At 39.1% G+C, this 17,807-nt stretch overlaps 2 protein-coding genes and 1 pseudogene across 3 annotated transcripts in view; 2 read left to right on the top strand and 1 right to left on the bottom strand.

Moving 5' to 3' along the window:
- Positions 1-7,614, bottom strand: part of METTL4 (methyltransferase 4, N6-adenosine) — a 33,853-nt gene extending 26,239 nt beyond the window's left edge. The window contains exons 1-2 of the mRNA XM_019014218.4: positions 7,235-7,614; positions 2,873-3,706 (exon numbers count right to left, since the gene is read on the bottom strand). Coding sequence (XP_018869763.3) covers positions 2,873-3,268 — 396 coding nt within the window. The 5' untranslated portion in view covers positions 3,269-3,706; positions 7,235-7,614. The remainder of the gene's footprint in view (positions 1-2,872; positions 3,707-7,234) is intronic.
- Positions 4,442-5,208, top strand: LOC101153487 (ubiquitin-conjugating enzyme E2 variant 1-like; annotated as a pseudogene).
- The window catches only part of NDC80 (NDC80 kinetochore complex component), a 45,439-nt gene continuing 35,187 nt past the window's right edge, over positions 7,556-17,807 (top strand). The window contains exons 1-6 of one of the 2 annotated variants that reach the window (XM_004059126.5): positions 7,556-7,769; positions 9,063-9,172; positions 11,080-11,157; positions 13,811-13,934; positions 14,034-14,206; positions 14,992-15,094. In XM_004059126.5, the coding sequence (XP_004059174.1) occupies positions 9,072-9,172; positions 11,080-11,157; positions 13,811-13,934; positions 14,034-14,206; positions 14,992-15,094 (579 nt within the window). In that variant the 5' untranslated portion in view covers positions 7,556-7,769; positions 9,063-9,071. Of the gene's footprint in view, positions 7,770-9,062; positions 9,173-9,286; positions 9,346-11,079; positions 11,158-13,810; positions 13,935-14,033; positions 14,207-14,991; positions 15,095-17,807 lie in introns of those variants that run through there. The other variant, XM_055368524.2, reaches the window with a different exon arrangement.

Here is a 17,807-nt window from a genome sequence, read left to right as displayed (position 1 = left end):
AAAATCAATGCAAAGGGTATGAAGTGAGGAGGTAAGCTTTCCCAAAGTAAATTAAAAACAACAACATAAACAAAATGGATTGTAAAAGGTCACCTCAGCTTTATCTGCTATTAATAAGAACTAGTTCTGGCCGGGCGCGGTGGCTCACGCCTGTAATCCCAGCACTTTGGGAGGCCAAGGCGGGCGGATCACGAGGTCAGGAGATCGAGACCATCCCGGCTAACATGGTGAAACCCCATCTCTACTAAAAATACCAAAAAAAAAAAAAAAAATCAGCCAGGCATGGTGGCGGGCGCCTGTAGTCCCAGCTACTTGGGAGACTGAGGCAGGAGAATGGTGTGTGAGACTCTGTCTCAAAAAAAAAAAAAAAAAAAAGAACTAGTTCCACATGATAAAGTGTAGCATCAGCACCCATGAAATACAAGGAAACTACGACACCGTATGAAGTTACCAGTGCCATCTATCACTTTATATATGGTATAGTTATTCTCAATTTCCTTTATTTCTGAGAAGAGGAACTAGCCAGGTGCTATCATCAAAAGAAATTCCAATGTGCTTATGACTGATGAGGGTTAGGTATGAATCAGATTTATATTGACACTGTTCTATATCTAACAATTCCATAGAAAAGAACATGTAAGGCCATGCAATATAGAGTAAGGACTTTGTACTTTTTATGGCTGAAACTCCAGTGCTTACCTTGTGTCAAACTCTTAGCATGCTAACAATAAATGTCTGTTGGCTAAATAAATAAATGGACTTAATATTGTATAATTTGCTTTAGCATATCAGAAGGTGTCATCAAGATTACATTTATTACATAGGCTCATCTATTTTTTTCCATGTTATGAGAAATTTACCCAACCTGAGAGATTAAACACTAAAAATTAATGCCCATACCCTGTAAACTATAAAGTCCTTTACAAAGGCTTGTTATTATCTGAATTACTTATATTACAACATACTATTTTACTAAGACCTCGGACAATGCTAAATATTTTCTTTTCTGTGTGTGACACATAGTAAATGATCAATAAATATTTGATGAAAGGAAAAAGGGGACTGGGCATGGTGGCTCACACCCGTAATCTCAGCACCTTGGGAGGCCGAGGCAGGTGGATCACCTGAGATCAGGAGTTCAAGACCAGCTTGGCCAACAAAGTGTCTACTAAAAATACAAAAAATTGGCCGGGTATGGTGGTGGATGCATGTAATCCCAGCTACTCAGGAGGCGGAGACAGGAGAATTGCTTGAACCTGAGAGGCAGAGGTTTCAGTGAACCGAGATCACGCCACTGCGCTCCAGCCTGGGAAACAGAGCAAGACTCCGTCTCAAAAAAAAAAGGGGGATCAACACATGAACACATAGAGGGGAGCAACAGATACTGGGGCCTACTGGAGGATGGAGGTCAGAGGATGGGAGGAGGGAAAGGATCAGGACAAATAACTAATGGGTACTAGGCTTAATACCTGGGTGATGAAACAATTTGTACAACAAAACCCCATGACACAAGTGTATCTATATAACAAACCTATACATGTACCTGTGAACTTAAAAATTAAAATTAAAATTAAAAAAAAAGAAAAATACGCACAAGAAAAAAGTCACAATATTAAAAAGTTCCATTTCAGAAAATATATTTTCTTTATTACTTTCCTTATTCTAATTCTCAACAAACTTTCGTATTTAATATCTTTCTTCTTCACCGAATTATAAGATCCATCAGGGAGGGATTATGTTTATCTTGTTTCATCACTCTGCATACAATGGCACATAGAAAGAGCTCAAAACGTTTGTTCGGTGAGTAATGAATGTTAATCCTATCACTAAAAAAGAAAATGTTGAGGCCGGGTGCAGTGGCTCAAGCCGAGGCGGGCAGATCACGAGGTCAGGAGATCAGGATCACCCTGGCTTAACACAGTGAAGCCCCGTCTCTACTAAAAATACAAAAAATTAGCCAGGCGTGGTGGCAAGCGCCTGTAGTCCCAGCTACTCGGGAGGCTGAGGCAGGAGAATGGCGTGAACCCGGGAGGCGGAGCTTGCAGTGAGCTGAGATAGCACCACTGCACTCCAGCCTGGGTGACAGAGCAAGACTCTGTCTCAAATAAATAAATAAATAAATAAATAAATAAATAAATAAATAAAATAAACAAATAAATAAAAATAAGTAAAAAAGACAATGCTGATATCAGATATCTAAAATGGACTTTGTAAAATCACCTCTAAATTCCTGAAAGATATAAAAAGTATTAAAGCATAATTAATTTGATCCTGTATGGCATTCCCAAAACTCTACTAAAAGATTGCACCAGTGTGAATATACAAATACATATACTTTACAAACAGGTATATTTACCACAGGAGCTTTCTACTTGTATCACTAGAAACTTTTAAAACAATCAACCTTCTTACAAACTTTTATTACATATCTCCAAGGGATAGCTCTCTAAAAACCTCCGAAAAACCACTTACTGCTTAGAAATTTTGTAGAAAAACTTTTTTTTTAAAGCAAAAACAGTTGTAAACATATTCAATTAATACAAATGCCTAATCAAGAAAAGGGTTTTTTGGGAGTTTTTTGTTTGGCTTTTTGTTTGTTTTTTTGCTGTCTGGGTTTATTTTCTTTGCTTAATTTACAGAGAATTCACTTCCCAGCCAACTTTGCTTATTTTTGAAATACTATGCAATTTGGTCTTCTAAGAATAGTTGAAGCTAGAAAAAAGCTACAAATTATTTCAGATATGCTAAAGCCTTTTTGGGTTTTACTGATTCTTCTTTATACTTAATGAATCACCAGATATTTAAGACATTTAGATAATAAATCTCAATTATGTTTTCTGGAGAAAAATAAATATTTCTTAAAACTTTCTACCTTCCCAATAATAGAAATGGAGATTTCTTTTTTAACACCATTCATCAGATCTTCCTTTTCATTACTTTGCTGGCATTCTTTATGAACAGCTGGAGTTATATAAGGTTTGGTGACATCAAACAGTTCAGGTCGAAAAACAAATTTTCGTGTGAACATTTCATAATTTCCTCCATCATCATTCTCTGGCTTAGTGGAAGAGTCAGAAGCAATAAATGCAGCACAGACTCCAGAGGAGGACACAGAATCCATTTGAAGAGACTCAAAGTGAACAGAAGTAGTGAACTCCTTTTTACGGCAACAACGTTCATGATGCTGGTGAAGTTGATAGTTTATCTTGTTGATAAAAGAAAGATGATCCAGTAACCACCCAGCTGACAACTGGTGTACCACAGACATTCCCTTCCTTTAAAAAAGCCTCTGGGAATTAGGAACTAGAATTAAAATCCAACTTTCCAGATCAGCTTCTTAAATGTCTTGTATTTCAATAAACATACACTTCATACACACAGATAGATTTGATATACAAGTACAAAAACCTGACATGCACATTGAAGAGAATTTATCATTCATGATGTTAATATATACAGAAATTCTAAGGAAAATTGCAATGTTTTAATATAAACTTTCTTTTTAATTTCAGAGTTGATAATTCAACATTTTCAGCCAAAATTTGGCCAAAGGGGGTTAAAACCTGATCTTATGTCTGGAATCCCAATGTGATCCTCCTGTCTTCCTGGGCCCCCCACAACTTCTTGCTTTGGTCCTTGGGTCTAGCCACTAGGTCCACATCCTCCAAGTCAGGAAGTCATTGAATCCTTAAAAGGACAAAGTAGCCTGTAAAAGCAAAGAACACTACATTAGCTAGGTGAATTCACCCTTTTTAATGAGACAAACCTATCTAGAGAGGGGCACAGAATTTCAAAAGGTGCTGTTAGCAGGTAATCCCTCGTTTTTGCAAACTACACTTGTCATAGTAAGTCAGCCCATTCTCCAGTATCATCTGCCCTACTTAATCACTACTACCAATGGAGTAATAAGGTAAAAAGAAAAAATTGTTCTAGTCAGAGAAAATGCAATTTTAACAGCACATCAGAAGCACTAAGCCCTAGCAAAACCGCAAGGTTAAGAGTCTAGATCTGTAATTGGTTCTGAGCAGTACCCCTTGGATAACCAGGTTTCTCAGAACTAATCTTTTTTCAAATGATGGATTAGAGTTCTAGATATTGCTTTCTAAATCCAGTGCAGTGGAGAACTTAAGAGGGGACAGAATAAGAAATAAATGAGTGCTTAATGGCACAATTAATAATCATAGCATTTAGATTCAAATTTCTAACTCCATGAGTGATATTATGATGTACATTGGTTTTCATCCACAGTTCCTGGCTCACAGCCCCTGTAGCCTTACTGAGTGCAGGGATGAAGGCTGAGTTGATCACCAGTGACCAATGATGTAATCATTCATGTCTGTACAATGAATTTAGGAGATGTGACACTATCTCAAGATAGAAATAGTGTCAGAAATGAATTAGAGGGAAGAAGGGGCGAGCCTAAGAGTGACAGTGACACATGATGGCAGTCACCACAGGCTCAGGAGTAGGAGTACCTCTCAATTTCCAACTGTTGGAAGAACCTGAAGAAGGTTAGAAAGGAGTGGCTGGGCGTGGTGGCCCACGCCTGTAATCGCAGCACTTTGCGAGGCCGAGGCGGGCAGATCCCCTGAGGTCGGGAGCTCAAGACTTGCCTGGCCAACATGGTGAAACGCTGCCTCTACTAAAAGTACTTTTAGTAGTACAAAAATTTATACTTTTAGTAGTACAAAAATTAGCTGGGCTTGGTGGCATGCGCCTGTAATCCCAGTTACTCAGAAGGCTGAGGCATGAGAATCACTTGAACCCAGGAGGGAGACGTTGCAGTGAGCCGAGACTGCACTACTGCACTCCAGCCAGGGCAACAAGAGTGAAACTACGTCTCAAAAAAAAAAAAGGAGTATGAGATGGCACAGATAGCTAGAGTCTAGAAGATGATAAAGACATGACACTTACCAAATGGACAGGGATGATAATTGGGCCTTCAAGAACAATTTACGAAAACGGAATATACAGCTTTAAAATAGAACATGGACCTAAATACCCAGCAGCACTCCCCTTTGTAGGATGTGTAACAAAAATTAATGCTATTCTAAAGGAGTGGTGGACTCAAGAGCCATTTCAGTGCTAGCTAAATAGGAGAATTCAGATAGCATCAAAGTTGTCTTGGAAGAGGTTGAACACCTAAGGACATCTAAAGAAAACACGAAACTCCCTCAGCAGCCTGAAAGACACTGTTACAGTAATTAATCAAAAAGAAAAACCATAGTCCCTTTTCCCCACACCCATTCAATTTAAGCAGTCTTCATTTTCAACAGTAGTAAATTTTCTAGATACATCTTGTAGACCTCACAGTACTAGAAAGGATGCTCCTATTCAAAAGAAATGTATCTTAAGATACTGTGAATGATACTAACTTTTTTGTCCATTTGAATTATGTAAGTTGTGCTATAACAAATCATCCTGTCAAGCGACAGGAGCAAGCAAGTATATTTAAATTGATTCCCATCATAACTGGTGGGGTACATCTAATTCAACTGTGGAAAGACCACACAATCACCTTGCTTCTCCTTACATGGCCTGGAGTCTCCGCCTTCTCCCCCTACCGCTCTCCCTTCCTCCCACCCCCACCCACTGCAACAGCCCTCTAGCCTGGGAGGCTTGTTAGAGTAGACATGAAGATCACAGCCTGTGGGACCACTGCTGAGTGTGTGGGCACTCAGTTTAAGTATTCAGTGATGCTCCTTCCAAACCACTGTCCTGTCCCCACCTCTTCCACTCCCACCCTTGGCCAAAGCACAGATCATAAGCTCTCTGCTCCGCTCCCCTCTGAGATTCGCCTTCCATGAGGAATTCAGGGCTTTCCCCATATCTTCTCTTCCCCACCTTTATCAAGAGATGCTGCTCCCTCCCCGTCAAGTCTCTTTTTGCACTGTCACCACCCAACACTTTCCATGACACTTCTTTGCTTTGACCAGAAGCCATAAGGTAAGGTTGGAAGAACATTTATTCACTCTCCACCAGCCTAGGAAATGAATAGTGGGGTCCTCAGCCCTGCCACCTTCTGCTGTTATCATCAGCCTTTTAACTCAGGTTTTGATATGGTGAAAAGAGTCACCAGCGTTATTCAGACACCCCGGCTGTCAGGGTCCTTGGTGGTTAAACCTGGTAAAAGGCCACATGAAGACAACTGTAAGCACACATGATCCCTCTGAATTGTTTTCTTTTCCTGCAATTGTGCTTGCTCTTAAAAACTGAAGTTTTAAACAGGGCTCACATGTGATCATCCTTCCATCTATTGGAGTCTAGCTTGAAATGTGACAACCGGAACCAAAAGAACCTTGAATTTGGTGCCTACTTTGGTTTTGGTGCTGCTGCTTCTCAAGATCCTCAGCAGGGATTAAGAAGTTGGGGTGCACAGCAGGAATATCAGGAAATTGGCAGGCTTGACTTCCTGGCAAATTGCTAGCAGGACCGCTAAATGCTGAACTGTACTGTGAATGTATACCGAAATACAAGCAATTATTTCTGTACTAAAGGTGTTTTTAATTTTGTATTTGTGTAAAACCACCTTTGGAAGCAGCAACTATCTAGTCAGAAAAGCAAATGATGTTTCCATTAATCTTTTCTGGGGAAAACATTAGTGCTAAGGATTTAACAACCTGTAGGTAAAGTTTAACCTAACAGTATTCCACAAGGAGACTTTTTATTATCAGACGGTTGCCTAATTTTAATATAATTTTTATATTAATATAATCCTTGGTTCCTCCCCATCCCCTTCATAGGCCACAGCTGAGGTGAAAAGGGTCCTGGAATGGCTAGTGAGAGCTAGAAATTCAGACGGGAAAATTGAAACTCAGAGCAGAAAGGCAACCTGCCCAAAAATAACAACGCTAGTTAATGGCACAATTGCTACCAGACCCAAGTATCCAGACTTCCTGGAGCTGTGAGATCTTTCATCACCATCACTCTCCAGGTACCGGGCAGTGCCTGTTTCTGGATTCAAACTCACAGCAGCGAGGAAATCCTATTTTAGCAAAGTGATCTACTGTTACTGTTGTTAGTGCACCCCTCTCCGGCGTCTCTGCTTCACATCCACTCCCTCGCCGCCCTCCCCCAAACAATTGGATTCTTCCTAGCCTCTCACAGGTCAGCCACCACTAGAGGACCGTGAGCCTCCGGCAAGTGATCAAATACTGAGCCCGAATTTCGGCAGCCGTACCAACGCAATCCTTGGAGCCATTCCACCCACTCCGCATCCCCTCTCCCACCTCACCTCTTCCCTTGTCAGAAAAGCGGACGCCGCCTTCCCAGACTCTCCTCATGAAAACAGCACCCATCTAAATAGTGATCATGAAAAACGCCCCTTTCAGTCCACAGAAAAAAAGCTTTCTCCTTTTCTAAGAGTCCATGGGCGCCGCCATGTTGCTGTACGGAAAAACGTTTCCAGGGCGAGTTGAGCGTTCAGGGCACTCCTCGGCGCTCAAGCTACCCACAGGTCTTCCGACCTAACTTTAGGGGTCGTGCCAGACTTCGTAGGGACGGCCACACTGGCCTACAGACCCCAGTTCCTGGGGTGACGCAGCTGGGCGCGACCAGCACGCAGACTTCCAGCGACGAGGCGGTCGCATGGAAGTTACTGCGCGCGTCGTGCGTAATGACGTCAGCGCCGGCGGAGAATTTCAAATTCGAACGGCCTTGGCGGGCCGAGGAAGGACCTGGTGTTTTGATGACTGCTGTCCTGTCTAGCAGATACTTGCACGGTTTACAGAAATTCGGTCCCTGGGTCGTGTCAGGAAACTGGAGAAAAGGTGACTGAATGACATTGGATTAACTTTGTTTCTGCAGAGCTGTTCTGGAGGAAGAAAGTGATGGCGCCAATGACTTAAATTTAGAGGTCCTGAGGCGATGTTTTGGTGTTTGTTTGCTGCTGGGAGAAGCCTCGAGGCCAAAACTGTGCGAGGCGCTGGTTTCACGGGATCTATTAAATTTCTAGTGGCAACGATTTCCCAAGGAGGAAAGGGGAGGGCCTGGGGGACACTGATGAGGAGTGGAGGCTCGGGAGAGGAAACGGGGAAGAATTGAAGGGGGCGGAAAGAGATGGACAAGAGAGGACTCCTTGGGTGGGTTGCGTCTGAATACTAGTGTAGCTTCTTATGGCCGTGTAGGACTGCGTGTAGAAGTCTTCATCTTAAATCATGAGAGCTACATTATAAGTGGAGATTAAACGTGGACACACAGGTGTGAGTGGAAAAGTTGAATAGATGAACAAGCGCATATTGAAGAAGAAATAGGCGGCCAAAATCAAGAAGAGTCTAATCAGTGTAAAAGACTAAGGAGTACCCAGAGAAGTAAAAGGATTGTCACCTTCCTGAAAGCCAGGGCAGGACCTGAGAAGGCTGGGTGCAGAGATGAGACAGGATCAAAAGTTTTGTCAATCATGTGTATCCTAGGAGACAACCTTTTTAGCAGATGTGAAGGGAGTGACCTGTTAATGTGGTTTGTAAATGGAGGCAGCCTATAGACCATTTTATGGACCAGATGATTTATCCTTGTTGAAGGGGAGATTGATGCCAAAAGGGCAGTAATTGAGGAAACAATGGGTTAAGGACAGAGCAGGAGAGATTGACATTAGGAAAACAGAATAATTCCATTCTCTGAAACCAAAGAAAAGGAAACATTTTGAGGTGAATAAGAGAATTTGAGATAATTTTTTTGTCTTCCTATTGAAATAGGCACAGCCAACAGCAGTAATGTGGTCTGGGTAACAGACAGGGCTTTAGCTACCACGGATACCCTTGTGAAGGCAAAAACCGTAACTTACTCATCTTTGCATCTCCTGCATTGCCTAGCACACTCCCCTATATATATAGTGGGCAGTTAATAAATGTTTATGTTGAATATTTTTAAATGGAATTAAATAGATGTTCCTTGCAAATGAGAACTTCAGTGTACATGAACAAAAAAGAGATACCCCAGGGGAAAGATGATGATCTTGAAGAAACAATGAAACCTGACTGTCTTTCTGTTTAAGGATAAATAGTTGCTTAATGTACCATCTCTGTCTGGAAAGTTTTTTTTAAATACTGAATTCGTGAATGTAGGTCATAAGCATGAAGCGCAGTTCAGTTTCCAGCGGTGGTGCTGGCCGCCTCTCCATGCAGGAGTTAAGATCCCAGGATGTAAATAAACAAGGCCTCTATACCCCTCAAACGTGAGTATTTCCCTTGTGGTTCTAATTTGCATGCTTTATCATCTTAGGCAAAGAAATCATAAAAAATAGTTAATATAAAGATGTAATATGAGTGATGTCTTGGTGAATCTTGTCTGTTCCCAGGGGTACCTAATTTTGGATCAATGAAATCTAAAAGTGGGCATGATACTCTGGTAGGTGTTGTTTGTGTCATTTGTTTCATAAATTCCCAAAGCCAAATGCTTTACCAGGCACCCCCTAAAAGGACTGTTAATTCTTGTTCAGTACTCTCTTACTTTTCTCTTTTATTCTAGAGCTACTTGTTTAAGCAGGCTCTGTGCTGTAACTTAGAGTTCACTGAGATATTTCCAATTAGCAAAGCTTCAATCAAATCAGAGCAAAATTATTTGCTCTCATAAGGTATAATATAGTAGCAGCCTACAAAACACCACTCCTCCGAACTCTTTCCTCAAGATTTGCTGGAAAAATATCTGAAAGAACCTGCTATCATAAACTATAGTTTTTCATTATGAGTGATTATCTTCCAGATAAGAGAAGGCTATTTGTAAGCCATTGTAGAGCTGTATAATTCTTCTCTAGTACCGAGGTACAAATTACTTGCTAACTGTTTTTAAATTACTTGGATTTACATAGTATAAGCCTATGTTACTTTTAGAAATTTGAAATATTTATATATTTTTCCTTTTGAATACTGTAAACCAAGAAAATGTTTGTGCTGTTATACATTACTTATACCAAAAAAAGTTATGCCTTTAATTGTATTAGAAGCTAAAAGGTCACCATTGTCAATGTTTTTTGGCCTGCGGTTTAGATAATGTAATAAGTGCAGCTACATTCTAATACAGAGTAGGCTCTAAAAAAAAAAAAAATGTAAATGTGGTTAAGATAATGGAAATCATAATGTAGATAGGGTTTTTGTTCTGCAGAGAAGCAAAAGACTTAAATCTGCATAACAAGCCTTAACCTTTGACCATTTTGTCTTAACTGGACTTCCTACCTACACTTTTCTTTGTCTTGGTAAATAAGTGAAATAAGCAGGGAACAGACAAACAGCACATGTTCTCATAGGTGGAAGCTAAAAAAGTTTATCTCATAGAAGTAAAAAATAAAATGGATGCTAGAGGCTAGGAAGCATAGGGAGAAGACGGAAATCGGGAGAGATCTGTTAAAGGACACAAAATTATAGCTAAATGGGAGGAATAAGTCCTGGTGTTCATAGCACTGTATAATGACTGTAGTTAACAATAATATATTGTATAGTTTTAAATAGCTAGGAGAATATTGACTGTTCCCAACAAAGAAATGATAAACGTTTGAGATGATGGATATGGTAATTACTCTGATCTGATCACTGTACATTATATGTATCACAGCATCACTGTGTACCCCATAAGTAGGTACAATTATGTGTCAGTTTTTAATTTTTTCTGTTAATAATTTAAAATCAGAAAGTAATAATAATAATGATATTTAGGCCTGAAAGTATGTTCTGTGTCTTTGGGCTACAAATTTTCTATCTTGTACTTTACCTTCAGGGTTTTTTTTTTTAACCTTGTTTTTACTCTTTGGAAATGCAAATTTAGGGTAGAAAATGTTTAGATCATTATTAAAAATGAGATGAGTAAAACAGACCCTGCTGAGGTTAAAACGAAGACTAAATCTACCAAAGGGTACATACACCAGAGGGACCTCTGCTGGTCCCCCAACATTACAAGCATTATAACTTATAGTACCATGTTTAGCCCATCCTATTTATAACAGCTTTCATGACTGCTAAACATTTTTATGATTTTTGAATTATTTTTATAGCTAGTGGGGAAGAGTTGTTGGTTCTAATATATTTCTAAAAGTTTCTTGAGCTAATTTTAATTTTTATTTTAAAGAGTTGTTTTCTATTTTTCTTAAAGCAAAGAGAAATCAACCTTTGGAAAGCTGAGTATAAACAAACCGACATCTGAAAGAAAAGTCTCGCTATTTGGCAAAAGGTAATTATATTTTTCATTAGCTCTAATAAACGGATTCTTATAGCCATACGTTGTTGCCCTCAGAGAACAAATACATTAGATGACATGGTTCCTTTCGAGAGAAAAGTTATAATCTAGTTTTCCTCTGATTTTAAATGGTTAAAATTTTAGTTTACATCTGCTGTAGACAGTGTAGCTAACACATTCAGACCACTATTTCATTGTTACAAGTAAATAGTTGATTAAAAATTCTATACCTAGCTTTCAGACACGGTGGAGTCATCGCATTTTAAAATAAGGAGTGGCCATGCCTGTAATCCCAGCACTTTGGGAGGCTTTGCTTGAGTCCAGGAGTTCGAGACCAGCCTGGGCAACAAGACAAGACCCTGACTCCACATTTTTTTAATTAGCCAGGCAGGCATGTAGACCAGGTGCAGTGGCTCACACCTGTAATCCCAGCACTTTGGGAGGCTGAGATGATCTTGAGTCCAAGAGTTTGAGACCACCCTGGGCAACATTGCAAGACCCTGTCTCTACAAAAAAAAATTTGTTTTAATTAGCCAGGCGTGTAGACCGGGTGTGGTGGCTCACACCTGTAATCCCAGCACTTTGGGAGGCCAAGGCGGGCAGATCACTTGAGTCCAGGAGTTCAAGACCTAGCTGGGCAATATGGTGAAACCCTGTCTCTACAAAAAATACAATGATTAGCCGGGGGCAGTGGCACATGCCTGTAGTCCCATCTACTTGGAAGGCTGAATCAGGAGGATCACTTGAACCCGGGAGGTGGAGGTTGCAGTGAGCTGAGATCACACCACCGAACTCCACCTTGGGTGACAGTGAGACTCTGTCTCAAAAAAAAGCTTTTTTCAATTTAAAAATTAGCCAAGCATCATGGTGCACGCCTATAATCCTAGCTACTCAAGAGGCTTAGGCAGGAGGTTTACTTGAGCCCAGAAGGTCGAGGCTCCAGTGAGCCAGGTTAGCACCACTGCACTCCAGCCTAGGCAACAGAGAAACACCCTGTCTCAAAAAAATAAATGTAAAATGAGGAAACATCATCTAGTCCAACATTTTAGTCATTTTTACAGTCTAAAAGATTAATGAGAACTCCACAGAGCTTTTGTTTTATGGGCTATATCTGTCAAAATTAACCATAGTAGAAATTAAAACTGAGAAAAATTTAAAATATGCATTCAATTTAAAATAACAACCCATTACATGGTAACATAAATAACATGTTTTCAACTTTTAAAAAACATATTTTCAAAAATAAAACAATTTCAGTAAGAAGAGTGACATTGTTTTACGTTTTTGCAAATCTCTTACGGCTTAATAGCAGACAGCTAGATTCTAATACTTGCTTCTGCATTTAATCTGTTACAATATCATACATCATGTTACCAGCCTCTGGAAAACTCCACTGTACACTCATGAGAGATTGAAAATGAAAAGAGCAAATAACATCTTAGTTTTATCATAAAAATAGTTTTGACTGCTCAGTGATCCTTAGACAACACTTTGAGAACAACCATCTATCTGGAGTAGGTCAGTGGTTGTCTAGGCTGCAGGTTGGAGAAGGATTAACTGTTAAGGGGCATAAGGAGACTTTGGGGGATGATAGAAATGCTCATATTTTGATTGGCATAAGTGACACAAATGCGTTTATTGTCAAACTTCATCAAACTGTATGCTTTAAACAGGTGCATTTTATTCTAAACAAATTATGTCAATAAAATAGATACCTTTAAAAAAAGTTCAACCCCAAAATTAAGACAATAAATTATGTTGTTGTCTCACCAAAACAAAATATAAGTTTAAGACAAACCTGATTCTTCCATTCTTTTGAAAATATTTAGAGATGAAGTACTTGTCACCTTTTAAAAAAGTCTCTGCCATGAAACCAATTTGGTTTCATTGGTTTAAACTTCCATTTTTGGTATTTATTTCAGTTGATGAAAAATCTTAAGGTATTTTTGTAATGTAATTCATCTCAGAGCTAAACTTTAGAGATGATAGTAATTATAAAATCTAATATTTGTGGAGCATTCCTATAGGCCAGACATTGTTTTAAGTGCTTTATCTATATTAAATCTTTCAATCAATCCTCAGAACTGCCCTGTGAGAAGGTACTGATACTGTCTGCACTTTTTTTTTTTTTTTTGAGATGGAGTCTCGCTCTGTCGCCCAGGCTGGAATGCAGTGGCGCGATCTCGGCTCACTGCAACCTCTGCCTCGCCAGTTCAAGCAATTCTCCTGCCTCAGCCTCCCAAGTAGCTGGGATTACAGGTGCCTGCCAACACGTCTGGCTAATTTTTTTGTACTTTTAGTAGAGACGAGGTTTCACCATCTTGGCCAGGCTGGTCTTGAACTCCTGACCTCGTGATCCACCGCCTCAGCCTCCCAAAGTGCTGGGATTACAGGCATGAGCCACTGTGCCCGGCCAAGTGTGTGTTTATTCTTGCCTCGTTTTACATCCTTATCTTTAACTGCTGTAACCTCATATTTTACTCTTCGTTATTTGCTCCTTTTCTCTGCTTTAAATAAGAGAATTCTGTTTAGTTATAAGAATGTAATATTTGATGTTGATGTTAAAATGCAAAACTGCCTTGAAATAATTTAGACTTGATCACAGAAGCAAATAGTTTTAACTGGCTGTTTAAAAATATATTTCCAGAACTAGTGGACATGGATCCCGGAATAGTCAACTTGGTATATTTTCCAGTTCTGAGAAAATCAAGGACCCGAGACCACTTAATGACAAAGCATTCATTCAGCAGTGTATTCGACAACTCTGTGAGGTACTTTAGGATTTTAATCTAAACTGTGATTGTTGTCATAGGTATTTTCCAATAATTTTCCATTACAAAACGTTTGGTGGTTCATAAAAATTATTGTAGTTTCTTACAGAAAATGGTTATGCACATAATGTGTCCATGAAATCTCTACAAGCTCCCTCTGTTAAAGACTTCCTGAAGATCTTCACATTTCTTTATGGCTTCCTGTGCCCCTCATACGAACTTCCTGACACAAAGTTTGAAGAAGAGGTTCCAAGAATCTTTAAAGACCTTGGGTGTGTATATTTCTTATTAGTTTAGAGACATGACTGGCACACAGAGATGAAACAAATTAAATCAATTTGTAAAAAGTTTGAGTTACAGAAATAATATGTTTTAAGATGACCACTGTGGGCAATATATGTAGGATAAATTGAAGAGAAAAAAAGCAACCGCTTACAAAAAAACAAATAAAAATTGCTGGTGGTAGAAGCAGGAAGGATTAACAAATTGTTAGTAACTGATCAAGTTTGATGATGGATACAGACGGATAAAATCCACTTTTCTTTGTTTAAAAAAAAACTACTCGTAGATTATTACAGAGCAACAGAAGACAGAATATAAAGCCCTGAACTGCTGAAGTGACAGAGAATAGAAAAGACAGACTGGATACCACAGATTTTACAGAAGCAAAAAACAAAAAAAAACAGGATTCACGCCTGGTGAAAACAGAGTGTGATGAAATTGAAAGGGGGAAGAATGGATTTGGAGGTGTACATACATGTCATTTATTGGGGGTGTATTGAATTTGAGGGAACAAAAGATGTTTTGGGAGAGTAGTCCAGCATATTGGTTGTATAGGTCAAGTTCTGCAGCTTGGGGGATAGATGTACAAAGTAATCTACAGAGAAATACACAGAGATAAGATGACTAAGGATAGAATCCTAACATATCTTACCTCTAAACAAGTCAAGACTGAGTGTATATGTGGAATTTTTTAAATGTAACTTCTTGATTAACCATTATCTTTACTAAATTATAATAACATTAAATTAGCTTATGTTTTTCTGATTTCTCATAGGTATCCTTTTGCACTATCCAAAAGCTCCATGTACACAGTGGGGGCTCCTCATACATGGCCTCACATTGTGGCAGCCTTAGTTTGGCTAATAGACTGCATCAAGGTATTTGATTTGTTCTTTTGAAATGTATACATGGGAAAGGGTTTTTTTCCTCAAAAAAATATTTTCTCTCCCAGTCTTTTGACAGTATTCTCAAAGTCTGCTTCAGAGTTTTCATTTTTCAAAGCACATTTGATTTTAAGTTTTTCAAACTATTATCACAAGGTAAAAGGAAGAAAGTACCAATTGATAAGGAGATTATTTATTATCATGAGGTTTTACAACTCAAAAAAATGAGTCAATAGGAAATTCATTTTTTATTTTCCCTCATGAAATTCATTTTTACCCTTTTTAATTAAAATCCATATTCACTGCAAGAAGTTTGGAGAATACAGTGATATAACCATAATCTCCAAACTCAGACAATAACATAAAATGTTTCCTTGTGATATTTTGTTTTGTTTTGTTTTTTGTTTTTGAGAGGGAGTCTCACTGTGTTGCCCAGGCTGGAGTGCGGTGGCATGATCTCAGCTCACTTCAACCTCCGCTTCCCAGGTTCAAGAAATTCTCCTGCCTCAGCCTCCTGAGTAGCTGGGATTACAGGCATGCACCACCATGCCTGGCTAATTTTCTATTTTTAGTAGAGACGGGGTTCCACCATGTTAGCCAGGCTGGTCTCAAACTCCTGACCTCAGGTGATCTGCCCGCCTCAGCCTCCCAAAGTGCTGGGATTACAGGCCTGAGCCACCATGACCGGCCCCTTGTGATATAGTTTTAAAAGTGTGTGTTGCTGTGCAAAGTACTATATGTATGTTTTTTAAACTTTTGATACATACCGACAAATTTTTCTCTAGAAAACTTGTACCAATTAAAAGCTCAACAATGTTTGAGCATACCCATTTTTCCAAACCATAAGCATTGTTGTTTTAAAATCTTTATCAATTTAGGAGGTGAAAAATAGCTTGTTTATATATAAATGTGTGTGTATATGTGTATATGTGTGTATGTATATATATTTAAACAATTTATGTTTTTATATGGTTATTTTTCTTTTAACTTGCTTGTACATGGTTTTTTAGGCAAGTTTTATTTCACCTTTGCTTTTTGCCATGAATTTGAATCTTTATATATTAAACTTACTGATGGTTTTAATAGTTGGCAACACAACAAGCAAAAAAAATTGACAGCTAATTTTTTCTTATTTACATTTTTTGTTTTTAAAGGTGAATTTTTTACATTTATTATAATATCTACTCTTTTGATTTTTTTTTTGTATTGATTTGCAAGGGTGCTATTTTGCAAGTCAAAAATGGTCGAGTCAGAGAAATTAGTTCCTCTCTATATGGTGCAAGTAATTTTTCTCTCTCTTTTTTTTTTAATTTCATGTGCTGTTTTATCTGTTCAGAAATGTGAGTTTTTATCTAATTTAATGCAGTCTCTCCTTTTGTAGCTTCTGAGTTTCCTGTCCTACTTAGTGCTAGAATTCCTAAAGCTAATACTGTTCCCCTGACATTGTCTTGGCCATCAGCAAGGCTTTAACTAAATGAAGGCAGGCACTGGGTATATGGATTTTGACCCAGGAGCCATGCTGGTACATACAGTACCACCCATTGTCAAGAGAGTAGAATTCCAATGCCATAGCCCATTAATAAAAATCCAAGTTTTATTGGACTTTATATATAACATTTATGCATTCAATTTGTCTCTCCCCGGTGATGCCCATGGACATTTGATAACTACTTTTTTGGTCTCACCATCAGATTTTTTTTTTTTTTTTTGAGACGAGTCTCACTCTGTCGCCTGGGCTGGAGTGCAGTGGCACAATCTCGGCTCACTGCAACCTCCACCTCCCAGGTTCAAACAATTCTCTGCCTCAGCCTCCCGAGTAGCTGGGATTATAGGCACCCACCATCACATCCGGCTAATTTTTTGTATTTTTAGTAGAGATGGGGTTTCACCATCTTGGCCAGGCTGGTCTCAAACTCCTGACCTCGTGATCCGCCCACCTCAGCCTCCCAAAGTGCTGGGATTACAGGCATGAGCCACCGCGCCCGGCCCTCCAAGCCCATTATTTAAGTTGGAATCCCCTCCTTTTTATATTGCTTTGCATGATGTGATGTATTAATCCATGAGAGACTGCAGGTTTCTTTTTCTAATTTTCTTTCTTACTTAACATAAGCCTAGAAATTTAGCCACACTTAGGAAGGCCTCTTTTCCTCCCCAGTGTTTTTTAAAAACAATTTTACAAATTTTCTCCTAGTATTTGTATGGCTTCTTTGTGCTGTGTTTAAATCTTAATTCATCTCCAATTTATTTTAGTATAAGAAAGAGAAGGCCTTCTTTTTTAAATAATTCACTCATGTATCACAGTCCCATTTATGGAAAAACTGATATTGGTCGGGCACTGTGGCTCATGCCTGTAATCCCAGCACTTTGGGAGGCTGAGGCAGGTAGATCACCCGAGGTCAGAAGTTAGAGACCAGCCTGGCCAACATGAAAAAACCCCATCTCTACTAAAAATACAAAAATATTAGCCAGGTGTGATGGTGCATGCCTGAAGTCCCCGCTACTTGGGAAGCTGAGGCACAAGAATCATTTGAACCCAGGAGGTGGAGGTTGCAGTGAGCCGATATCACACCACTGCACTGCAGCCTAGGCAACAGAGCTAAACTCCATCTCAGAAATAAATAAATAATATTTTCCCCACAGTTTTGAACTGTCACCAGTATGTTCTTAATTAAACCTATTTCTCTGCTCTTTTTTTTCTATCCCTGCT

The sequence above is a fragment of the Gorilla gorilla genome, chromosome 17, assembly GCF_029281585.2.
Source record: "Gorilla gorilla gorilla isolate KB3781 chromosome 17, NHGRI_mGorGor1-v2.1_pri, whole genome shotgun sequence".
NCBI lineage: Eukaryota > Metazoa > Chordata > Mammalia > Primates > Hominidae > Gorilla > Gorilla gorilla.
This window is presented reverse-complemented; position numbering and strand designations above follow the sequence as displayed.